Source organism: Sipha flava, unplaced genomic scaffold, assembly GCF_003268045.1.
Source record: "Sipha flava isolate LNK unplaced genomic scaffold, YSA_version1 80_pilon_pilon, whole genome shotgun sequence".
Classification (NCBI taxonomy): domain Eukaryota; kingdom Metazoa; phylum Arthropoda; class Insecta; order Hemiptera; family Aphididae; genus Sipha; species Sipha flava.
In genome coordinates this window covers 1,287,757-1,315,473 of record NW_020273622.1, presented here as the reverse complement: position 1 = coordinate 1,315,473, position 27,717 = coordinate 1,287,757, and the positions used below count along the sequence as shown (strand labels likewise).

Genomic DNA, 27,717 nt, shown 5'->3' with positions numbered 1-27,717 from the left:
TGTCTACGTTAGTTTAAAATTGTGGCTTATATTATAGGAAAAATTAGTAAAATATTTTTTTGATATTATAATATTGTTTACTGTTTTAATTTTGATTTTCGTTTTGTAACCAAAATATTTTAATCCTACAGTTAAGATCAATGTAATTAACAATGCAATTATTCCATAGTGAATAAATTAAGTTTTGATTCTTGAGTACTAATATATGACCTATTGTTATATACCTAAACATTTTTAGTTTAGTCTTTCATCTACATTAAATAATTAAATTGACAAATACAATGAAAAATGATTAAATTTGTATGTGTAACAAAATTTGGTTTTGTTTATATAAGTAAGTTTATTTATTTTAAGCATATTATAATATTGAGTATATATTTTGACTATATTCATTTTTTCATGTTACTTTTAATCCAATAAAATTATATTTTTTTCGTCAAAATTACGAGAAAAAATAATCTAAATTAGACCTAATTTTAGTATTAATACCAATCATAAAAAGTTCACATCTTCAAATATTATGATTTAATATTTAATACATCAACAGGTATAGTTACAATAGGAATTACTACGAATATTTCTAATAACTTCTAAGATAGGATTTCGTACTTAGATTATTACGAGTTGAAACTAAATTAACTTGTGGTCTCGAAAAAAAAATGTCAAGAAATTACATTTGTATCATTTTATTTTATTAGTTATTGAAAAATCCTCATGTTGTAAGTAGTTTTACATTATTTAAATATATTCAATTTAAATTTCAGTTAATTTTAACACTTGTTCAATATGTTCAAATGTTCCAAATGTCTAATGCTTCATGTCTATATATATATATATATATATATATCTAAAATACTAACTATAAAACTTATAAAGGAATATCCGTATTATTTGTTTTTAATTAATTAATTTTATTTGTTTATTAAATGAATTATTTTAATAATGACTTTAAAGTTAAAAGGTATTATAATGACTACATAGTTTTTAGTTTTTTCAATGTCGATAATTTAACAACGTTATTATGGCCGAAAACAAATTTGAAGGCAATCAATGATCAATTATTCTGGTTATTAACTCCATAAACGTTTCATGTGAATTGCAAATTTTAACCTTTGTGATTATTACCGGAACACAAAGTCCTTTTATCGTACAATTTTGAATAATAATTAATTAACCAAAAATTGAACGGATTCATAAAACAATTTAATAGGTGATACCACTTTGTACCGAAGTAAACTATAAATCATATTTCATTTGTCAAAAATTCAGGTGAAATCGTAAACAATACTCTTGATGAACGTTTAATTTTAATTTAATCTCTTAGAACAATTGTATTATTTGAATTTTGAATTTTAGTTGTTGGTAATTTGAAACTGTACGCCTGAACAGCATAAAAAGACTTGATCTTAAGCTGAAAATGGCGGAGCCTAAAACTGAAGTGGTGATATCAGGTATTGGTGGTCTTTTTCCGGAATGCAACAATTTGGACGAGTTAAAAAACATGTTGTTTGACAAAGCAAATGGAGTGACTACAGATAGTAGACGTTGGAAACCAGGTTAGACATTAATTTTACTCTTTAAAGAATATTTGCTCAATATGTTTGATATCAGAATATTAAATAAAATAATATTTAAATGGCTTACTATAATTTCTTAGGTTGTTATGAACATTTCTATATTAATTATAATAACTATATGTTTATATTAAGTTAAAATAATAAAATAATAATTTTATGTATGATTATAGAAATAAATAAGGTTAAAATCCTAGGTTGGGTGAAAATCGTTCGGGGTGATACAGGAATAATTTAATGGTTTTGCTATATTAGTTTCTTAAATTAAAAGCAATTTTACATTTGCTTTCGAAAAAATTACTCTGAAAGAAAGTGGTTGGGTGGATCAGTTTAAATTTCTAAAAATGGTTGATATACTAAAAAAACTAAATTTTTCTATAGTTAGGTTAAATTTATAATATTCTAACTTTTGAAACAAAAAAATGGTGTCTGAAATTTGAAGTTTCAAGTACAGTGGAGCGTCGATTATCCACACTAATTAGGACCGAAGGGGGTGCGAATAATCGATTTGTGCGGATAATCAAACAACCATTGAAAATTGTAATATAAAGTTAAAAACTAATTTACTAAATATAATACTAAATATAATATTCATACATAATATAAAAAATTACATATATATATAATATAACATTATAGTACATGATATAACATAACGAATGATAAAACTAAATTAAATTAAACTAAAAATAAATTTGTACTCAAAAATTTTGTAGTGCGGATAATCGACGCTCTACTGTACCTTTAAATAGCTCAAATTAAAATAATTAGAATATACAAAATTTCATTGGCTAAATAACTAATATCATTAATAGAAATTCATTGAAATATTTGTTTTCTTCAAAATTTCATCTTGTAACGATTATAAATTATTTTAGCGACTTGTTAGTAATTAATTTTTTACAACAAAATCTTATTATAACTTGTTGTATCCAATTTTTAAGTCTTATGTACAAGTAGTTCAATAAATATTTGAAAATTTTGTGAAATTTCGACTACAAAAATATAACGGATTTTCTTGATTTTTATCGTTTTTTTTTTCAACATTTTATATTCAAATGTTCATAAAATGTTTATTTGACGCAAAGTTCAACTATTTTTTCTTTAAAAAATAAGATACATACATAAGGAATGACCTATTAAATTACAAACAAATAATTTAGAAAATATGAAAATTTCAATTTTATATTTTTTATAAATAGCTCAAATAAAATGATTTCAACATAATATATATGGTACTAATAAGTGGTCATATTATTTCGTCTAGTTTGATGACACTTAGTATTCTAGTCCTCAATAACCTTTAAATTTTAGATAGATTTTTATCTGATAATTGTTACAAGTGTGTACTCGGATTGTCTCAAGTTAATTTTTCAAATTATTTCCCGTAAATTAAAAAAAAAAATACATTATTCGAATATCCCCTCATTTAAAATTTATCATTTACTCGAATTGACTTTGATATTAAGTTAAAGTCATTGATATAAATTGCGTGTTTGACATGTCACACTGTCAAATTAACTTTATTTTTACAAACAATACCTACTTTGATGCCAACAATCATAAATAGGTAATTAAAAATATTATCTGGTAATAAATTTTAAAGATTTTGGGTTTATTAAATATGTATTGTTATTTAAAATATAAGTAAATGAACGTTCACGTGTGAACATCATTTTACTCTATGCCAGTAACCACTTGAAATTAATCATTATGTACCAGATAAGATTTAAAAATAAGATAAATTCTCCTATCGCATAAGTAATGGATTACTATATCGGTTCAATAGATTCAATGGACAATGGCCAAGCTATAGGAGCAATTCAAGTATGTGTATATTAGGAGACTACTCCAAAACAACAGGAAATGATTCAATAATAATAGAAAGTTATCTACCTAGATTTAGAAGGCAATTTGTGTACACCGGTGTATCGTATACCATAATTATTATGGTATACTTTAGTATAATATATATTATTCTATATTACTTTATTATTATTACGCATTATACGTACATACTATGTAAATAAATTATGAATATTTTATAGTTTATACATCTATGAAGTATAGTGTACTTAGGTATATTGTTAAACAAAGTATTAACTGTCAATCTTGTCAATCTTTAAATGTTAATTTATAGAAATGTGTTAATAAATTAAAGTTATAACACCTTTTGATTTCAATGTAATCTATATGTAATAACGATAAAATATCTAAATATATAAATATATTATGAATTGCATGTTTGTAATGTTTGTTGTGATATTTCAAATGAGTTATTATTTATACTGTCATTAATTAACTGTTATTATTTGTATGGTCATATTATTCATACGGTTGTTATTTATATTTTTTTGAATCACTTTTCTCCGGGAAAATATCTTTGGTACATTGTGTAATATACCATATTCTAATAATTGTATTTTTGAAGTTAGTGTTGATTTAGTGTTTTTGTGTGTTAGTGTTCTGGCAATGGGGAAAATCAATCAGCTGCCCTAATGCACAATTTCCCACTTTTCTCTTAGCGCTGTAATTAGATCCTCAAGTAGTAGACTTACACAGTATCAGAGAGAAGAAATATTTATACCAAGGATTTAGTGAGATCCATCCATCCAGACTCATGTATCGCATGGTTAAAATTAAAAATTTGATATAATTACGTCGCGCGGGATGTAACAATATGCAGCGAGGTGCAACTGAATGTTATAATTATATTATTTTATTAGTTTGCCAATCAAGTATTTTTATTATTGTAATATAGTATATTTCATGTAAAAGTATTGAAGTCCACTTATAACCGTCAAATTAAAAATATTTATTAAATATATATTTGGCAATCGTTTAGTTACCGTTAGAGTCCCATAAATAGGTAAAACTAGACAAGATAAATTATAGAACAACCAGTATTATTCTTTGGATATACATTTTAATACTATGATGAATAATATCATTGTCAGGTCATTCAAAAAAATTATTTATAACCATTTGTATATTTATTCTTAAAAAAAACTAAGTTTTAATTCTTAATATTTTTGGTTTATTTAGGTAAATTAGGAACACCATATGGAGTTGGTAAGATACGAAAGCCTGAGGAATTCGACTGTGTATTTTTTGGAATACACAGAAAAATGGCTGAAAGTTTAGATGCATTGACTAGACTTAGTTTAGAAAGATCCATAGAAGCAATAGTTGATGCAGGTAATCTAATCTTACATAAAAGTACATATTTGTTGATACATTGACTGGATTTTTAACTTCTCTGATATTTAAGGTATAAACCCAGCTGATCTATCTGGAACTAATACTGCTGTATTTATGAGTTCGTGTGTAAGTGAATCCGAATTTTTCGAAGTCTTTGATACACACCAAAAAGGATTTGCTCTTTTAGGACATAATAGAGCTATGCAAGCTAATCGATTATCGTATACACTTAACTTAAATGGTGAACCTTGACAACTTTATGTATCTATATGACAAATAGTATATATGCTCACTATCTAATATTTTATTGAAACACAGGACCTAGTTATACAACTGATGCTACATGGATTGGTGGAACACAAGCTCTTATGAGAGCAAAGAAAATGATTGAAGATGGATTGATTAATGCAGCTATAATTGGATCATGTAACCTATGCTTAAACCCCAATATATCACTTCAACTAGAAGGACTAGGAAGACTGAATAATTCAAACGAAACAAGATCATTTAGCGCAGACGGTATATTTATTAATAAAATCACACACAAATACAGACACCACGTTTAAAATAAATTAATATATTTGTATGAACTTTTAGCACATGGAATGAATAGAGCAGAAGCTTGCGTAGCAATTTTGATACAAAAATCAACTGAAGCCAAACGTTCTTATGGAACTTTATTAAACGCTACTGGCATATTTGGAGAGACAAATAATTTATTATATCATTATTCTGATAATCTTTATAAAGAAGTTCTTTTAAATGCTTATAAGGAAGCTCAAGTAGATCCGGCTGAAGTTGCATATATTGAAGGTGAAGGGCTAGGTATTAAGGTATATCTGTCAAATTTGATTATTGTTAATCGTCATACGTATTTATATAATTATTAGGTATTTGTATATTATTTTTATAGAAAGTGGATGCAATGGAACTAAATATTTTGAGTGAAGTGTTTTGTACTCCTAATAGAAAAGAACCTTTAAATGTTGGTTCCGTAAAGAGTAATGTTGGTCATGCTGAAGCTTCTTCCAGCTTAGTCTCGTTAGCAAAGGCGCTTATTGTTTTAGATACAGGTTACATACCTCCTAATATTAATTACTCAGAACCAAATCCTGACTGTCCTGCTCTTATATCTGGAAAAATAAAGGTTTGTGAAAAATACGATTTTTGACCGTTAATTTCATAATTTTATTTTGTTTTTAGGTTGTCACAGAAAAAACTCCATTGAAAGGAGATATTGTTGGTGTTAGCTCATTTGGTTTATGTAATTCTTTTAGTCATGTAATTTTAAAACAAAATAAGAAGGATAAGAAAAATATCTACAAAAACAATGAAATGTTTGAAGATGGTTTACCTAGACTTATATTAGCATCGGGTCGGAATGAACAAGGTGTTTTAAAATTAGTGGATCAGATAAAAAATGTCCAAATGGATGAAGAATTTGCAGCTCTTTTACAAAATGTTTTTTATAAATCTCTAAATGCTCATTACTTCAGAAGTTTCTATATAGCACCTGATATAAGTGAAGGGTCACCTGAAGTATCAGTAAGTGACAAATAAATTATTGTTTCATCGGTAGTTATTATTTATCATTTTTCACAGTATCTTCCAGCATTGGTAAAAAGGCCTATTTGGTTCATATTTTCTGGAATGGGATCTCAGTGGAATAGCATGGGAAAACAACTGCTAAGTATTCCTGTATTTGCTGAGTCCATAAGTAAATGTGAAGCTATATTAAAGCCAAAGGGTGTTGATCTCATTGATATATTAACCAGTGAAGACCCAACACTTTTTGATAATATATTAAACTCGTTTGTTGGAATAGCTGCAATACAGGTTTATTAAAAAACAATTCACTTATATAAATTAAAATATTGTTTTTAATTTAACCTTTTAAATAGATAGGTCTCGTGGATGTGTTGAAAAGTATCGATGTAATACCTGATGGTATGATTGGTCATTCAGTTGGAGAACTAGGATGTGCGTACGCTGATGGCTGTTTTACAGCTGAACAAATGATACTCGCTGCACATGCTAGAGGTCGAGCTTCAATAGAAACAGAACTCATTGATGGAATGATGGCAGCAATAGGATTAGGGTATAATGAAATCAAAGATAGACTTCCACATGATATCGAAGTTGCTTGTCACAATGCGTCTGACAGTAGTACTCTATCTGGACCAACAGCTAGTGTAAAAAGTTTTGTTGAACAACTAAAATCTGAAGGAATATTTGCTAAGGCTGTTAATGTTTCCAATATTGCATATCACAGTCAATATATTAAGCCAGCTGCTCCAACCTTACTCAGATATCTTAAAGAGGTAATTTAAGTGTTTTTTTTTTTTAATATTTAAAAAAAAAGCATATTAGACATGTCATAATTGTTTGCTACTTTCTTAAGGTAATACCCGAACCAATGCCTCGGTCATCAAAGTGGGTGAGTAGTTCCATACCCGAGTCTAAATGGGGAGATGAACTAGCTCAAACAAGCTCACCCGAGTATCACACTAACAACCTACTGGGGCAAGTTTTATTTGAAGAAGCATCTCGCCATATACCTGAAGATGCTATTGTTATAGAAATTGCTCCTCATGGTCTTTTACAAGCTATCCTGAAACGATCATTATCCGATAAAGTTACAAATATACCTCTCACACAAAAAAATTCTAAGGATTCTGTTAGATTTTTGCTAACTGCATTTGGAAAGCAAGTGAACTATTTTTTTTAAGGAATAATTTTGAGATAATATATAATATAACATTTATTGTGTCATTAATAGGATGTATAATAATGGTATGAGCCCTAATATTGTTGCTTTTTACCCACCAATAAACTATCCGGTTAGTCGAAAAACCCAAACTTTACATTCTATATTTCCTTGGGACCATTCAGAAACATGGGTATTAAAGAGTATGATACAAGGAGTAAGTTTTATTATATTTTGTATAGATTACTTAAATAATACAATTGTTATATACCTATAGGTAAGGTAGATATGAAAAATTGCTGTACTAAATATTTACAAGGTTATTTTAATTATTTTTGTAGAAGTTTAAAATTTATATTTAATTATATTAAAACTTAGTATAACTAATAAATTAAAACTAACTCTTCATAAAACTTGATGGAATTAAAAAATCCAAATGTATTCAACTAACAAGAAAATTTCAATATGTTAAAGCTTAGTAATTATTCTTATGAGGGGCTACTGCAATGCAAATATATTTCGAATCATGCAAAAAAAAAAAAAACTTAACTAATCAAATCACTAGCGTGGGATAGTAAATTTTTTTTATTTTTTATGGTTAATATTAGGATAATTACTCTCCAACTAGTTTATCTTGTTTATCATGCCATTCATAAAGAGAAACTTTTACCCTTTATATGTGTAAATCATTTTTTTAAGAACTTAAGAACTATAGGAAACTGCTCACATTGTGAACTACCTTTATGACACAATTAACCAAAGAATATGAATTCGGTGATACTTATTAATTTAGAATTCAGGTCATTGGGATTCATTGTTATAATCCATTGTGCGTGAATAATTTTGATATAAGTTAATATTCTTGATACTTTTGCCTATAAAATATTTTCCCAAAAAACCACACTAAACTATTCTGTGTTTAGTAAATATTTCATGATTAAATATCAGTTAAAAGTATAATTGACTTAGTTTTCATAACAAAATATAACTGTTTTTTTGTTGTGAAATTGTAGTTACATTTCAACATAAATTATAATTTAATAATATCAATAAGAGTAGTTCTAAATAAATATGTCAATAGAAAATTAACTTAATAAAATATTTTATATATTATATTTTCAGTCTTTAAGAGTTCCAGGAGAGAGAAAATTTGAAATAGTTTTAAATAATGACAATATTTTAGCTGATTATAAAATAAATGGACGATATATATTACCTAATGCAGTGCTTTTAGTAAGTTGTGAAATCTTTATAAAATTTAAATGTTCAATCTTCATAACATGTGTAATGTTTAGTGTCATGTTTGGAAAACATTTATCACAATGAAAAATGAATTATATTATGACGAGCTCGTTGTGTTTCAAGATCTAAATTTTCGAAAAAATATCGAGATGTTTATTAATGGTGAGTCTGTTAAATTATTTTTATTATTATCATTTGTAATACTGATTAAGATGTATTTTTATTGAAAAGTTGATAATTCCAGAATAAAATTGAATATAAACTAAAAAAATGTGATTTTTTAATTACGATTTCCATGTCCACTATTACTAATAATTATTACCATTGTTTATTTTATTAAAAATATTTTAGATGTGTTCATTTCTATACTTTGCTTTGACTTTATAACAAATGTTATTTTTATAGTTAAAATATTTTTTTATTGTTTATAGTTATTTATGTTAGTTTATGAAAAAAGTATTTTCGACAAATATTATAGGCACGTTTAATAAAACCAAGAATAAATTCATAATCACAGTGACAAAGTTTAAAATAAGATGTAAATGATTTTTCTTTTTAAAAATTACCTAATAAAATTTAGTAAATTAGTCAAATATAAAAAATGTATCATATATCAATAATTGTGTATAATGTACAGCAAAAATATTTAAATTATTAGTTATCATATAATACTATAAATGTATATAGATAGAAAGTAATATGAGTTTTTAATTATTCTGTTAATAATATAACATCATAAATTGTATGATTAGAAATAGACATTGATTAGAAATTTTAATCAGAATTAAGTAGTTATATATTAATTTTGAATATCTTTAATTTTAGATAAAATGGAATTTTATTCATTTATACAATGTGGAACTGGTTATTTTGAAGTATGCTTTGGTAGTGAAGTATTACTTTCGGGTAAAGTATATCGACCAGATGCATTGGATATGGCTCCAATTAATCCTAAACTGAAGTACCCAATTATAGTTTCTGATTTACCGCATAGTTCAATATCAAAACATGACTTATACACATCGTTAGAACATATTGGATATAAGATCGGGGAAGAGTTTAAAACCGTCATAAATATTGACTTACATTTTGAAGGTAGATATTATTTATTATTAATATATAATACACTTTTCAATGATAATCTATTCCTATAAACTATAATTTAAACTATTACTGATTATTAAATAATTATAAATTTGTATTATTAGGAACAAATGATGATAAGTTAATAATAAATTGTGTTTAACAATTATGGATGCATATTTTACATTCATATTATTCTTTAATTTAGCATTGAAATTATTAGTTTTATTAAAATATAAGTCTAATAGATAAAGTTTATAAATTTAATAAATTTGAATAAATTAACATTTAAATTATATAAATTATTTTCTTTTATAATTTTTGAGTATTATTAAGTATTTCATTTTATTAGTGAAAATGCTCACATTTAATATAGGAATTTTACCAAAAATAATTTTTTATAAGACATATATATATATATATATATATGTAATGTAATATGTAAACCTAATGTATGTTGACAGTTAAAGCTAACTCTAAATGCTATGTTTTGGAAAACAATTTTTGTATAAATTTATTTTTTTTTTTTTTTGACTAAATTTAATTAAACCGAATTAGATAGTTTTATTTTACATTTAAACATGTTTGATGACCTTAATATATCTACAAATATTAAATACAAATTTCAATGCTATTAAAAATTGAAATAAAGTATAATGTTTATTCTTGTTTTAATTTTTTTAAGAATTCAGTTAATTGTATATTTTGAAAATGAATTAGTTAAACAGATATTTAATTTTTAAAAGTGATCCACACTTTTTAGTTTAAATATGTAGCTTATTAAAAATTTTTGTAGACATATTATTCTTTAATAACATATATAAATTTCACAAACCATAAATATAATAATATATGATCCATCCTTGGAAACCCCCAAATTTTTTTTGTTAATACAAGCTTACAAATTTGTACTGATGTTACCAAAACCAACACTGGAGTTGAAATCTCTATCTTTATCATATATAAAAACCTATCCACACCTTACAGATTATTAGATCAAAATAGCATTTATCTGCTCTAGCTACTAACTCTCTTTGAGGTAGTTAAATTAACATCGCAATTAACGAATCCTACTATCAAAATTTATTCCGACTCACTCAGTGCTCTTTATAATATCAAGTAAAACCTCCATTAAAATACCTTAGCAATCAAAATAAGCAACTTAATATCTGAATTCAATAAAAACATAAGGTTTATATATACTCCAGACGATTGTGGGATTGTAACATAGACAACGAGAAAGCTTACGAGTTAGCTCGATAAATTGTCAAGAATCCCATGATAGAATTATGCTCATTTCCTCTCTAATTAACATTCATAGAAACGTGAACAACCATTGTTTCAACCTATGGGAACTTGAATGGCGAAGAAAAATAAATAACACCACCATCTATTAGTCCAAACCCAAAATACTCAATCGCAGAGACGACATAATTATCTATAGACTTCGAATAGGAGTTTCCCATGGCCATCTAATGAGTAAAGACGAACCCACACTGTGCCAAATATGTGGTGTATTTCTCTGTCAAATACCTGTTCATCCACTGCTGAGCCTATACGGAAATAAGAAAAAACAAAAAAATTCCGGACAACCTTTATGAATCCCTAGGAATTATTGAAAACAACCTAAAAAAAATGATATGATATCTTTCCTTAAAATTATCTATGTATATAACTTTATTTAATAACCATGAACTAATATGTATTTATTAATATGGTACTAATTAGTAATACTGTTAAGATAATAATCATCTAGTCGAAGCTGTCCTGAATAAATAATAAATAAATAATATATGAATAAATAAACAAATAGTTTATATATAGAAATAAATAAATAAATAAATGCTTAGCCTGAAGAATTACTATATTTGTAAAGTACGACCGGTTTCGAATTAAAATATAATCACGAGATGTAGGTATTCTTGTATGTGTTTATAGTCAATGAAATTGTAACTGAATATAAAAAAATAAAAGAAGGAATGCATTAAGAAAAATTTGTAGTTTTATGTAGAGCTAATTTATTTTAATAAATAATGAGAATAATCATAATAATTTAAAAAATAATTAATATTAATATTTATATTATTATTTTCAAAGAATATCGAGGAAGTGTTAAGTGGACTAATGATTGGATGTGTTTTCTTAATGGAATTTTTACATTCCTCGTACATAAAAATATGGAAAATAATGACAATCCGGCAGATATATCAACAATTCGACAGTTATATATTGATCCATCAAAATTCAAAAATAGTATTGGAACAGGTATGATTAAAATTGTAAAACTTATCATCTATGTTAATATTACTGATAATTGATGTTTTATGTATATTAATAATTCAAAATAATTAATATTGTATTTTTTCAATTAATGTAATTGCACTATAAAATTTTTTTTAGAAAATGCTTATACAAATGTATATTTAATAAATATTTCAGATATTCCCATTTATTACAATTTTAAAACTAATGAAATTCATGGCAATGGAATATATATATTACATCCAGAAATTAAACCAATGTCTATAAGTGCATTAAATCCTTTTAAAGTACGATTTGAAGAAGAACGGTTTATAAAACTAACGAATCCTGACTTTGAGGTTTATTATCTACATTAAAAATCTAAAAAATTTTTTTTTTAAAAATATACATTTTTTTTTTTTAGAATGAAATTAATTTTATTAATAATTGTACGCAAATAATATTTGAATCTAAAAAATATCAATTAAATCCTAATATGAATATTTACAATATATACTACAATGATGATGATCAATTAATGGCTCAGTATATTCCAATAGTAAAGCAAATATTTGACACTCAGACAGGAATTCAGGTTAGTTTGTTGTAGAAAATTTTTTTTATTTTTAAGATATTTAAAATTCATTTTTGATTTTAAAGCATGAAATTAAATCTTTGGATAATTTTAATGCACAAAACTTTACAAACAAGAAGCACAACATTTTACTAGTATCAAAAGATAAAATGGAATTAGTCACTTTGATTTTAAAAAATACAAAAAATGTTCATTTATTAGTATCATCAGACGAACCATTCCTTAATAATAAAGAATGGAATGTTATTATACAGCAAAATATTAATGGAAAATATTTAATATTGATTAAAAAGGTTTAATTAAATAATTTTTTTTAATGAAAACATTAGAATAACTTGGGTACCTTGAAATATTTAGGTCATAAACAAAAAAGTCAGCAGTATATACTTGAAAAATATTATTGATATTAAAAAAGTTAATAATGACATTAAAATGGCTTTATCAGAATGTAAAATAACAAAAAGTTATTTATTCATTTTTACAAAAGTTGTGCCATATGTAAAGATAACACGGTTTGTAGAAGAAATATTGTACAGGAATAAATCAAAAATTATAAGGTTAGTGAGGCTTAGTATTTATTAACTTGAAAGTAAATAGAAAATATAAAATCCTTTTTTTATTTTCTAGATTTGTTTTTGTTTTGGATAAGTCCGGTCCTGATTTCAATGTTGATAATGTATTTTATACTGAACAATTGCGCAAGCAGTTGTTCATAAACATTTATAAAGATGGAGAATGGGGTACAATCATCAGATATATTATAGACAACTCAAGTCTTAATATATCTTTAAATAACGATTCTACATCTCACATTAATTCTCTTACGTAAGCAAGGCATTTATAAAACATTTTTATTCCTTATAACAAAATTTGTTTAAATTCCTTTAAATTTTTCTATGGTTAATTGATTGCATTCTATATATATTTGAAATAAAAGTTTGTTTATATTTTAAAATGTATGAAAATATTAATTTATACATTATTGACTGAAAATTATTTTTAAGAGTTATTTTTAAATAACCAAAGTAATAAATTCATAAATTTCAGATTAGATGGCTTGAAAGTTAAATATTTGGGAATTAACTTCCAGGATATAACTGTAAACAATGATATAGACGTAAGCTGAACTATTTAAGTATTATTAATTGTATAAGATATATGTATAATTTAAAACTAAAAGTGCAGAAACCTATTACAATATTTATTAACAATAATCATAATCATCGTGACCTTCAAAAAATAATTTTTTTGTTAAGGTTTATTACAAGAAAAGACACAATGTTGTTTAACAATAGTACTCTAACTATTTATTTTATTATTGTTAAATTTTTCAACATTTCTTAATTATTCATTTTCTTTGTTTTTTTTTTTTTTTTTAACTACCATTAGGCTGGTTTGATATCAGTTGTTTTTAAACTACTGTGAGCAAGAGAAGTTTTGACATTACAGTGGTTTTTTGTTGTCCTTTACACAGGGGGATAACAATATTATTCTATAGACAGTTTTTTATTCAGACAAAGAGATGGCTAATAAAAAAATCTACTGAAAAAACTCATCGGCACTGCTCCCTCATTCTGTCTCCATATGAGATTCTAAAATTAATCAATACAGTTTAGTAAAAATACATTTTTTATTTTATTTTTGTAGAATGAACTTGGCCATTTGGAATATTCTGGCAAGACCACTGATGGTAAAATGGTCATGGGAATTGCACCATTTGAAAAAAACACTTCAAAAAAAATTTCACCTGATCCTTGTTTATCATGGATAATTCCATCAGATTGGTCATTAGAAGATGCAGCTACTGTTCCACTTTCCTATTCATTGGTATAAATTGACAAATTTAATTTTAATTTACCTTCATTGAAAAAAATTGTTTAAAATAAACATTACAAGACATAAATATGTCTTGTCACATGGTTTTGTGATTGTATCAAATTATTATTATTTCCTTATTGTGTTAATAAATATTCGATTAATTTACTAAATAAAATACTGAATTTTAATCATCATAATTTAAATTAATAAACAATTATAACAAATATTAAATTTGTTATAGATAAAAATATCTCTAAATTATTCCATAATTGATCTTGTACATTATTTAATTTAACTTTTGTAATATCCATATAACTTTACTTTAACTTTATTAAATAATTACTATAATTGAGTTTTGATGTATTGACCAATAGGCGTATTATATATTTACTATTTTGACAACATCAAAAGATATGTATATAGAAAATACGGTTCTTGTGCATGCCGGATTTAACACTGTTGGACAAGCAGCTATAGCTATTGCTTTAGCAGCAGGAAATACTGTGTATGCTACAGTTGAAAATGTAGAGCAGTCTAAGTTATTAATGAAACGATTTCCATCGGTGAGAACATAAAATGTTTGTCAATTTTTAAACTGTGAGTAAAAATAATGAATTAAATGTACTGAGTATTTGTTATTGTCTTAAGTTACCAGAATCAAGAATTCTCAGTTATAAAAATAATAACTTTGAAGTACAACTTAAAATGCGAACCAAGGGAAAAGGCATATCTATTATTTTAAACTGTCTCAGTGGAAGCGATTTCCATGCATCAATTCGAACACTAGCAACTTACGGAAAATTTTTCCAATTAACAAAAACTGATATGAAAAAAAAAGACAAACTTGGTACGATAATTTCTTTTAACTATTAGTTTACCGTATTTATTTAAGTATAAAAATATTTCAGGAATGCTTTTTTTTTTGAATTCTGTTGGGTTTTATGCTGTGAGCCCTGATGGTTTATTAGCCGCTAGTGATGAAATAAAACTTAAAGTTCAAAATGAAGTACAAAAAGGAATTGAAATGGGTATAGTCAAGCCATTAGACCGACATGTTTTAACCGGGCCTTGCACAGGGAAAGAAGCTATAAAATCACTAAAGTACCTATATCCTTTATTTAAATTCGTTTTTAAACTATCGATATTTATTTGATATACTATTCATCTTTTGAAAACAGTTTATCATCTCAAGGAATTGAATCGAAACGAGTAATTTTATCTTTAGAAACAGAAAAGACACTAAGAAAGCCTCTGAAAAATTCAGATAATGAAAAATATCAATGCTACCCAAATCGAGTGTACATAATTATTGGTAAGAATTATTGATCCAGAAATAAAATATATAGTTGATTGATTGTATGCTCCAACTTTTAAATTGTATAGGGAGTAAATATAGTACGTGGATTGATCTTGCGGAATGGTTGGTTGTAAGAGGCGCTCGTAAAATTGTTGTAGCGATAAAAAAATACTCCATGTCAACTACAGCATCAAGAAGGTATGTATCATGAATGAACTATTTTTAATTCATCTTGTTTGGTATGCAACTATTCTAGGGATGGGCAAAATTGTTTGAACATTGATATTCGATGTATCGATACATCGATTTTTAAAATATCGATGTGTTCGCTGTATCGGTGAAAAACCATCGATGTTTAAGAACATCGAAGTTTAAAAACCTCAAAAAAAATGTTTTCCTTCTAGAGCAGTCATCTGTTGCACACCTTATTATCTGTATAGTGTACTATTTTCTTGATTAAATAATACATTTAAGAATTAAAATACTATTATTTAACTTATATTTTTTAAAAACATATTAAATACTTATAATCAAGTCTCGTAAGTTCATGCATTTTCATGTTTTCTTTGCTATATCGGAAAATATACTAATTGAGATAAAAATCCGTTTCATAACAATAGTTATAAAAATCTAATGTTTAATAGAGCATGTTTTTGCATGTTTTGTGTGTATTGGCATATTTGGCATATAGTTGATTTTTTTTTTTTGAGTTATCAGCACATATTATTTTATGTAAATTCAGTGAAATTGTTTTTTGTAGAAGTCAAAAAAAAATTAGATCAATAAATGTTTGAATTCATTCTTATTTACTTTTCCAAACTTGTTTATAAAATCTTAGTATTTTATTAATATTTTTATTTTTAAATGACATAAAATTTTATAAGTTAAAAGCAGTACCACGAAAACAATGCTATTTCGCACCACTACCATATTCCTTTTATTGGCGTGTCCATTGCAATCTATCTATTTTCTTTGCAACGTGTGTTTATTAATTATAATTTTAGTAAAATATAACCGAAGAAAAAATATTATTTTTAAAAATATAAATGGATAATTTTTATTATTTTAAATAATCTTTAAACGTTTTTTTTCATGCATAGTTAATAATTTTTAATGCATATTTGATCAAATGTTAGTTCATTATTGTATGCTTATTTATGCAATTTTTAGTGCATGAACTTACGAGTCCTGATTATATCTGTATAACGATTTTTGTATACTACATACTAAAATAATACAAACAAAAAAAATTTGAACTTTTCGAACATAAACTTCGATGTTTAAACGATTAATCGAAAACAAATCATTGATGTTAAAAAATCGATATATCGACCCAAGACATTGATATTTTTTGCCCATCTCTAAACTATTCTTCTTCCTGTCCGTTTCGAATATTGGATATCATATTGGCAATGTTTTTTCTGTCAAGTGTTACCCGAAATAATTAAATTGATGTTTTATTATACTAGCCTTCAATCAAGATATTCTTCTTCTAATTTCTTTTTCCTTATAATATAAGCTGGAGTAAGTTGTATTATTGATCTTTTTTCATAATTTGTCCAATATTTAAGCTTCCAAGCTTGTATTGTAATTAATAGTTCTTTTCGTTTACCCATAATTTCTAGTACCCTTTTTTAAATAATTCGATCCGTCCGTGGAACTTTTAGCAATCGCCTATATAAATCATTTATATAACTCTAAACTATATTAATAAAATTAGATTTATAATGTAGTGTATGTAATCATTTAATGAGATTTGAACCCCCAGGTTTAACATACTTATGGCACGATACCAAAATATCATGATCCAAATAGTATCGGATTCAAACTTGAACTCGAAGGAAGATTTAATTCAGCTATTAAAAGATACAACAGCAGCGAATATTCTTGGCGGATTTTTTTTTGCCTCATTGGTATTATTCATATTATTATAACCATTTATATAACATACTTTTTTTGCTTTAGTTTTAATTTCTTAATTTAATGTTCAGTTAATTGCAGTTTTAAAATTTAAAATTATGTATTTAGTTAGGTAATAACTTTGTAATAATTTATACAAAATTTAAACTATTTTATTTTTTATTAATTTTTATATACCAAACATAGTTCATTAATTAAGAAAAATAATTAAACTTATTAAAAGTATACTAAAATTTACATTCAACGCAAGTTTTTGACTATTAGATTTTGATATAATACTTATTGTTAAAATAGAGCGATGAAATAGAGAAAATGCGCAACATTCAACATGCGCTTGTAAGCCTTTCATTTTTACGGGATTCAAAGCCAATATTTGTATGTATCATGAGCGGTGGAGAGGAAATTTGTGCGGAACTAAGAGCAAACGGTGTTTGCCCAAACGCCATTAGTATTTCATGGAGTTCAATAGCTACAGAAACCAAATTTTCTAATATATTACCATCATTGGATAAGATATTAATAAACCTTGATAACACTTTTTCATCTACGATAATATGTTCTCAATATAATAAAGAAATAACTGGTAATAATAGTTTTTAAATTTTGATCGTAGTTCAGAATAAAAAATGTAATAAATTAAGGTTTAGTATTTAACTAAAAGATTATTCTTTAATAATTTTGAAATAATCTGTTCATTGATTCCATTTAAATTCTTAAAGTTATTGATTATAATTTGGTTTCCTTTACTCTGTCACTTCATTATCATATCTTTAAAAATAACGTATAATTTAAAAAAATAAATAAAGTAAAATATATTATTTTGGACTATGATGTATTCATATACAATTAAATGGAAACAAAAATGGTAAATATTGTATGTTAATTTTATAGTAAACCCCGAAGTGTATTCGAAAATGATTACGGAATTGCCTGAAACAATTGATGAACTGAACAAATTTGGAGATATGATTACGGAGGAGTTCAAATTTGTTGAAGTGTTCACCAACGGTCTCCGATATGCAGATAACGTTGCATTTTTACCAGTTTTCGTCGTAACGGGATTCCGGCCCCAGAGGATGAAAAAATTGTATGAAAATCTCATTTATCCTACATTCGAAGCAAGGTTGCCCGAAAACATTGATTCCATCGAAAATGTGGCTATAAAACTTGTACAGGTTACTAACACAACACATTTTTGATTAATATTTTTTTTTGTATAAATTTGCAAAAATATCAATGCTTCAATTTTTTTTTTTTAATATAAAATCAATTTAATTAATTTTTTTCGACAGAAACTCAAAATGATTACTAAATGCGGCACGGTTTCTTTGATTGGTGAATCTTGGGGTAGTGCTGTGTGCATTTTAATGGCTCAAATATTGGAGGCAGAAAACGTTGCAGTGAGCTTAACATTATTGGAAGGTATACCCAATGTGTTTCAAGATTGGACTAAAAGTCTGATGCAATTTGGAAATGTTAATGCTAAATTAGTATTTAATTATTTCCCAATCAATGAAACGGTAATATCAATATAGATTTTCATTGAAATATGTAGAATTGTACAATTTATGAAATTTACTATCATTGATTGTATTTAGACCGCAAAAGAACTAGCAACGAAAAACGGTTGGAATATAGAGTTGCCTAAACTGTTGTCATCAAACAATGTATTGGATTCTGATAAAACTTTTAAGGCTCTAAATGCAATACGTTCCAGACTAAATGCTATCATTACAATAAAGCCACTTCCAAACAGAATAATTTCAAAAATAAGGTTGATCAGTAGAACTATGAATTTTGATAAATCATACTTCCATAATTTATTTGAGGTAAATAAATACATTTTGCAATAAACTCTAACAACACATGTTTAATATTTAATATTAAACGATGATTTCTTATCATATTTTCATTTTTAGTACTTTTAAGTTAAGTTTACTAAAAGTCACTTAAGTAACAATTATTCGATTAAATAACCTATTTTTAAATAAGTATTTATGAATATTTTCAAATAAAAATATTTTAAAATTAAGTATACTATTGAATTAATGTAATATTTTATATTAAATATGTATTAAATTAATGTAGGTATTATTTTACAACATAAATTGTACTTATACACAGTGCCAAATCTAGGAAATTTGATGCCCAGGGCTTATAAAAATGCAGCACCCTTATGTAAGTGAAAGTACGGGGTACATTCATGATTCTATTTTTTATTAACTTAAGAGTTTCTATATACCAACTGCACCTGGAGCAAATATAATCATTTCTCCCCTTCCCTCTCTAAATCTGGTACAATTTATATAATAGAAACGTTTTTTTATCTTATTGTATTTAATTTTCTATTTCAAATTAAATAATATGAATAAGGAAATAAAAATAAAATTTTACATCTCAAAATAATTGATCTTTTTCACTGAAATAATATTTCTATAAAAAATTCTCAGATAGAAAAAAATAAATACATTGTCGAATGAAATATAGATCTTATATCAATTTAGATACTTGACAAATTTGTGATGTCCAATTTTACATTTGTTGGTCTATAATATTATATTGGCCGAAGTCTTATTGATTTTTCATTGTTAGGGAAATAAATTTTATTGCAGTGTGTTATATTGAAGTGGAAATAAATTTCCATTTTAGATTTTGCATGTATGTTCTATAACATAATTCTCATGTTTTATGAGTACAGAGGGAAATTATTTAAAAATGTATTAAAAAGTACTAACAATATATTTTTGTTTCAGTATTGCGTTAATATACCTGGACTAATTTTATTTGACGAAAAAGAATTTGTCAAATTGTTGTCAGAAAAGAAACTTATTCAGGCCGTAAATAAAAATATATTGCATTATCATCCGGACGCTAAAGATAGCTTAATATCAAATACGTATGCTCGTTCTTTAGCTGAAGCCACTGGTTATACTGATTATTCGTTGAATGTGTAATGTAAGATAAATACATTTTTAAGCAATTGAAACGATCTACTCGGATAAATATATATCATAGTATACTTAATACTTCAATAATATTTATGTTTCTCAATAAATTGCTTATTATTTATTAAAATAATTAACAGTGTTTTTTTTTTTTTTTTTACTCATTTATATTAATTTCTTTTTATAATTTTCTTTTGAATTTCTACTAAAAATTAAATTATCGACCTTATATATATATGACCAAATGTATCCAATTTTACAGTAAACAATTTAAATTAATAAAACTGACACTCACTAATCTGAATGAAAACATTTGTTAATGCTATTGTGATATTGCTTTCTTGAGAGTGGATGCATGAGTTTATATATTGGTCATATATAACTACATAACCAATTTTTATGAGGGGATAAACTTTATTTTATGTTGAAGTACCGTATACCTATTTAAAGAAATATGTATGCGCAGACCTGAATTTCCAAAGAGTGCCTACAATACTTTTGCGTCCTATCTTAACAAAACTTATAGATATATTTAACAAATTATAATGTATAAATAATAAAATAAACATTACTTAAATTTTTTATATTATGTAAATTGTGGTATATTAGTCCCAATTAATATGCTTTCATTGAATCTCAAATATTTTTCTCAGATAGATTTCATTATTTATGTTTTTAGCTATCATATGCTGTTGTTTTGTATTATCATAATAAGTGTTTGCACGAAAATTTAAAAAAAAAATTTTTATATTTTATATTAAAAAACAACATTTATTTTTTAGCAAATATTTTAGAATAAACTATATTTAATTTCAGCAACATCAGTTAAAATACGCGCCCTTAGACTTTAAGTGTAAGGCCCTGTGCGCATGCCTATGTTTAAACTAGATATACTTAATATGCACTATGATGTAGGTATTGTGATGAAAAATGTGAATGAACAAATACATTTTGATTATTCCCTTTTTTTTTTTTTTATTACTATTGTTAATAGTTCAAAAATTATACTTTTCTTGATAAAATAATTATTTTAAATCTAAAATTCCTTTTCTTAAATAATTTTCTAATTAATTAACAATTAAATTAAATTTAAAATTTATAAAATACCTAAGGGACATTGTTCAATTAAATTTTTAATTATGGGGGAGGTAATTGCCTCTCTATAGTTTACGCTTATAGTGAAAAGTACATTTAGCTTATTCCAACTATATTTGATAGACTATTACATACACCATTGGAACCAGTGGAGTTATTCCAATTAATATTTTGCAAGACATAATTATTTTTCAGGGTTACTTAATTATTGATAAATCGCTGAAACTTTAAGAACTGTTGTAAATTGAATAAGAGAACCGCTGATAACAGATGCGATTTGAATATGATATTATAGATAAGAAAACTATAGAATAAAGCAAAAACTAATCTAAAAGATCAACGTCCTTTTTCATTTTTATTTTTTCATTTTAATTAACCGTACATTTATAAAAACTAATCGTTAACCGCGGAGCAATAAACTCGAAATCAGATACAAGAACTGAACGTTATTCAGTAAACGTAATCCAACTATATGTTCTGTGTGTTTATGGTAGTAGTCTATTAATTGATAATTTATTTTTATTTTATTCTGCAAAACAGATTATGGATAGATACTACTAAACATGACCGCGTAGAGCCTGAGAATTCATAATTATTATATATTCTGTGTATAGTTAAAACTATTCACAATTAAATATTGTTGTAGAGAGAGAAAAATATACATTAAATATATTATATAATACATAAAACATTAAAAAAAAAAAAATTATCTTGCGTAACTAATCTATAAATATATACATTTAATTTAATTTTTTTATATTTCTATTAATGAATTTTATCGTACTGATTGTCGTCACTCAATGTAAGTAGTAATTAAAATGGAATCCTTATAATAAATTTACCCATAATAATATACTTTTTAAAATAAGAGTTCAATAAGCTATTGTAGTTTACAGTATGAATTATCCTTATGCTACTAGTGTTATTAATTCATAGGACATCGTACAAATAACATATTATAAGTATATATGTTTTATATTTCAGTGAACAGATTAGACATAAATAATTAGTGATATCACTTATACTTGAACAGTTCATTAGTAAAAATTAAAATAATTCGATTTAATGTAGTCTAAGGATAACTAACTCTTATAGTAATAAATAAGCAAAATTACTGTAATAAATAATGATGGTTACACGGTAGAGTGTAATTACCGAGTATTAATGATAATTACTTCGGTAGCGATATTGAGAAATTGCAAGGGGTCGCATTTGGAACCTCTAAGTAAAAGATGGGGTTATTGATTTGCAGTCGTTAAAATGCCCATATTTGTGGCTTATTATCAACTAAATAAGACAGTTATAGTTTGTATATTTTTCAGTATGGATAAAAGATTAAGTGAGTTAAATTAAATACCGTAATGTAAAATTTTGAAAGTTTTGAAGCTATTTAAAACTTAAAATCTATAAATTTGAATAATATATATCTATATGTAAGAATAATTACATTTATGAATTTATATTTTTTGTTGTTAAAATGAAATAGCATGTTTTCATTGAAATGGTTGTTTTTACGACGTTTCACATTGTGTACCTGGGGTAATTTTTTGCAACCCCTGATATTATGCTCAAAATATACCACTGAATAACACTATGTAAATTTAATGTAGGTAGCTGATTTGCAACAGTTTCTCGAAGTTCAATAGAACCGTAATGATACGGACTATTAATTTAAGTGTGTAATTAAAGCTAAATGTTCGGCATTGTGCAAAAAGTAATATTTTTCTTTTCAATTTCATAAGCATTAAGATCCCCTTCCAAATCGTTTTTGGTTAGGTCAACATTTAAATTTCTGTCGTTTTAATTTAAATATTATAGTAATAACTGTTAAACATTCTCATTAACGTAGACAAAAATAATAAATCAAATAATCGTCAATAATTTATTTGAAAACTATAAATCTACAATATTAATTGGACCATGACCAATGTTAAGTATACCGATGATTATATCATATTATATTAAATCATATTCATATTCATAATCATGTTATTTATGATAAATGTGTTATACATGATATAATATAATATAATATATATATATAAGTGACATATGGGAGCCCATAACGTTCTCATCGCATTATACGTCACACGGTCTATTGAACATTTTTTTTTATAGAACAATTAGAGAATAATTAAATTTTGGTATATTACTATAGTAAACCTAGTCAGTTACTAGATAATTATTCCATAACACCACTGATGACGTATAAACGAATGACTGAAAAATAATAAAAGTCATTTTTAAGAACTTAATATATGCATAAACATTGTTGAATAATTAATTTGTTTTTTACTTATACATTTGAATTTTAACACTCAAAAATTGATGTGTATGATACTACTGTATAATAATAATAAATAACTGTGTATAATACAATTCAGAGAAAAGTTTTTAAATACCTTGTTCACTTATAAAAGTTCAATAAATGTGCATACATAAATTCCAACGTAATATAATACATCTTAATAATATACAATATGTAAATAAGGTAAACGGTCACTTTGTACGGTCTATTGTTTAAAATGCGAAACGCGGACACTTTGTACGGTAGGGTAAAAATAAAAATTTCAGAACGCGGACACTTTGTACTATTATATACATATTATGTACATTTATACATATTATATACGTATAATATATATTATATATACATTGGTAGTGTGGACTACAGTATAGGTAAAATTTTGAAACTAGTATGATCCGTAAAATATACTACGATATGGTATTTGCGGTGTTAACATTTAGACCTAGTCATAGCATGTATTATACATATAATGAACAGTAAAATTTTATATTTTATTTTATAGTAGGTATGTTATATATTATAATAGAAAATAAAATTGCAAAGATTTCTGTTATATAAATTAAAAATTAAAAGTCTAAAAATAAAACTAAAAACAACATGTAAAATAAATATAATTTAAAAATTCGTAATTAGATATTTTTTTTTTGTTGATGCTGGTTACATAAGTCAAATAATTTGCTATCTTTAGCCTTGGATATATGTTTCTTATTCAGTCTATTTTCACATTCATCCAACTAGATTGCCCGTAAAACTGTCCAAAAACTCGGATTAGTTGTTCCAACAAATTTGTTGAATCAACTATTCCACCCTTCACTGAAATCAGTTCGTTTTCTTCATTTAATTTTGCGAGACCAAGTTGTTGAACTTGTCGTCATACAGACTAGCATAAATGAAAAGAACAACCTTGAATATGGACTGCATTAAAAACTTGATTTATTATAATATAATAAAGTTTTACGTGGTTTTACCTATACTGCAGTCTACATTACCAATGTATATATATTATATGTATGAATGTACATAATATGTATATAATAGTACAAAGTGTCCGAGTTCTGAAATTTTTATTTTTACCCTACCGTACAAAGTGTCCGCGTTTCGCATTTTAAACAATAGACCGTACAAAGTGACCTAAAACCATGTAAATTACTACTTAAATAATTATCATAACTAATAAAAATTTCCTTCACATTTTATTACTATTACTGACTAAGACTGATGACTTAAATATATATTTAGTTGGTCAAGTTGAAATTTGTTTGGTTTTGTATTTCATAAAAAAAAAAAAAAAATCTGTTGAATAATTTAATTTTTAATCGATATTTTCGATTGTTGAATTTTAATATTGAATACATACTACATAAATACTAACTTTATTGGAGTTCTATACAGATAAGGATGTCCCGAGTGTGTCCCAAAAAGTCCTTTTTTATAATGTTGTAAGCATGTCCACAAAAAGGTATCGCCCGAATGCGTCCTAAATATATTTTTTTTTCTAGTCTAGATCGAACCGGATCGGACCATGGTTCAATCTTTTTCAATCTTTAAATTTTTCAATTTATTTTGGTCTGGTCCTCTTGTCTAAAAAAAAAAAAAATCAATCAAGTCTTGTCTATCCGCCTTCAGATCAATAAGATAAATATGGTCTTAATTTTGAGCAACAATTTAATAGTTTACCAAACATAACAATATGTTATTTTAACTAGGATTATAATATTTTGGGATACCAAAATAGCTCATGTCGTTTTTGTATGATTTTATTGTTGACATAATATTTACCTACTATAGAATATAGATCCATAAATATGAAGCGGAGTAATAATTGTGCGTTGTCTTATATGAAATTTGTATTATTTCCAAATGTATAAAATACACAATTTGTGGTTTATTTATAAGAAAATGTATAATATATAAAATATATAATATTGCATAATATTTTGAACATAGTGTGTCTTATTGTCGTTATAGTCCGGTATAGTCTTATTTAATTAATTTTACCCAATTCCTAGTTTAAAAATCTGTTCTAAAAATGTGGGACTCATACAAAATATATATTCAAATAGGGTATAGCCTGAATAATAATCATATTTTAACATTTAGGTCCGATTTCAATCTTATTCCTAGACATTTTTATTAATCGCCTCCTTCTAGTCTTGGTCAAAATCAATCAGTCTGATCCGGTCATTAAAAAAATGAACAGTGCAGAGCTCTAATGGGTACATACAGTAATAATAATAATTCATCAACTGTTTGTATACTATTACAATTGTACAGCTCAGAAGACTTTTGGTATTGTATTTACAAATAAAATAAAGCACCGGAGGACGGTATGGTTTAAGGTTTTAATAATTCTATTATTATTTGAGCAATAGTCTATAAATTTCAAAATTGATTAAAAATACAACTAACTTGTCGACTGCTATAATGAATCGTATAATAAATTAAATGACACTGAATAATTGACAATGGTAACCTAACCTCTGTGAATATGTAAATTATGTTTTATCTATTTTTTTAATTTTTTTTTTTTACAGTCAATAACCTGAATGTAAATCAATTTCACATAAAAATTTTCTTAGAAAAGTATAAAATGATTAATTGTGGAGTAATAAAGTATTAACGTAAAATCAAAATACGAAGTATTATAGTAGTATTTAGATATTTTTTTTAAAATTATCCAAAATTTCTGGTTGCCAAATTATGAAAAATATTCATTTAGTTGAGGATCAACTATATTTTTTTTCAGAACTATTGCCATTTTTTCATTATTTTAAAACTACATTGATTAGAATGAACTAATAAATTAATAAACTATCCTTTTTTTTTTTAATTCTTTTTTAATTTTTTTAACTTATTATAATTATTATTATTATTATTTTTTTTTTTAATAACTTTGACATAAACCGTTTTTTCAAACTTAAACATATACTAATTTAATATGATGTAGCGTTTTCATTTATAAAACTTAGGTTCATTGTATTTTTCTTATACATGTGTATTACGAATATTTACTATCTAGTAATTATATAATATTATAGAATATTTTTTTTATCATACAATACTAAAAATAATATACCTAGCACTCATTAATTCACCCACCTACCCATCAACTAAAAAAGTTCTGGGGTATTTACCTCACTTGCCATACATGTTCGGTGCTACTGGTTTTCCTCAACCAATTTTTAATTCTTCGCATACTCCAGAAACTGCTTTCAAATGTTACAGAATTTAATGAAGTGTAAATTAAAATTTAAAATAACTCGGAAATATCAGGAAGAACCAATTTTTTAAAAATTGAAATTCATGTTTATTTTTTTAAAATTTTTATCTTCAAACTATTGGACATAAAATAAAATAAATAGAAACCAATACATTCCAAATTTAAGAAAACCGATTAGAGGTGGTGTATTAAAAAAGGGTTTAGTTTGTACGCGTACAAACTAAAGATTGAGATTTGAATTTTTGGGAAATTTTAAGTCTGCAGGAGTAAAAGTCTTCTCTAGAACCATCCCAATTTATAATTTAAAATATAATATTAACACGTTGTATCATTTATTATATTAAAAAGAATTGAAATTTATAATATACATATATGATATGATATTTTTCAATCTATCTTCAAACTCAGTAAATTTTGTAAATATAAATAAAGTACGACAATAATAATATTTTATTTTTTAACATGTAAATT

The 27,717-nt window shown here is 25.2% G+C and overlaps 1 protein-coding gene across 3 annotated transcripts; it reads left to right on the top strand.

The window, feature by feature from the left end:
* Positions 1 to 306: 306 nt before the first annotated feature.
* LOC112693127 (fatty acid synthase-like) lies at positions 307 to 20,747 on the top strand. Of its 3 annotated transcripts, none has more exons than XM_025568053.1 (34): positions 307 to 334; positions 1,357 to 1,556; positions 4,620 to 4,772; positions 4,846 to 5,016; positions 5,094 to 5,294; positions 5,373 to 5,608; positions 5,689 to 5,922; positions 5,979 to 6,320; positions 6,378 to 6,611; positions 6,677 to 7,096; positions 7,177 to 7,481; positions 7,555 to 7,699; positions 8,605 to 8,715; positions 8,778 to 8,886; positions 9,550 to 9,819; positions 11,905 to 12,072; positions 12,247 to 12,407; positions 12,473 to 12,643; positions 12,709 to 12,936; positions 13,001 to 13,200; positions 13,271 to 13,468; positions 13,691 to 13,760; positions 14,291 to 14,470; positions 14,836 to 15,024; positions 15,110 to 15,308; positions 15,370 to 15,562; positions 15,640 to 15,773; positions 15,845 to 15,956; positions 17,527 to 17,671; positions 17,973 to 18,261; positions 18,570 to 18,853; positions 18,971 to 19,198; positions 19,277 to 19,507; positions 20,432 to 20,747. In XM_025568053.1, exons 2-34 carry the CDS (start codon positions 1,418 to 1,420, stop codon positions 20,630 to 20,632), a joined length of 6,651 nt encoding a protein of 2,216 aa, XP_025423838.1. In that variant the 5' UTR covers positions 307 to 334; positions 1,357 to 1,417; the 3' UTR covers positions 20,633 to 20,747. The 3 variants fall into 3 exon arrangements, with proteins under 3 accessions (XP_025423838.1, XP_025423837.1, XP_025423836.1); XM_025568052.1 differs by lacking the exon at positions 307 to 334 and adding an exon at positions 1,213 to 1,269; XM_025568051.1 differs by lacking the exon at positions 307 to 334 and having other exon boundaries at positions 1,216 to 1,556.
* The last annotated feature ends 6,970 nt before the right edge of the window (positions 20,748 to 27,717 follow it).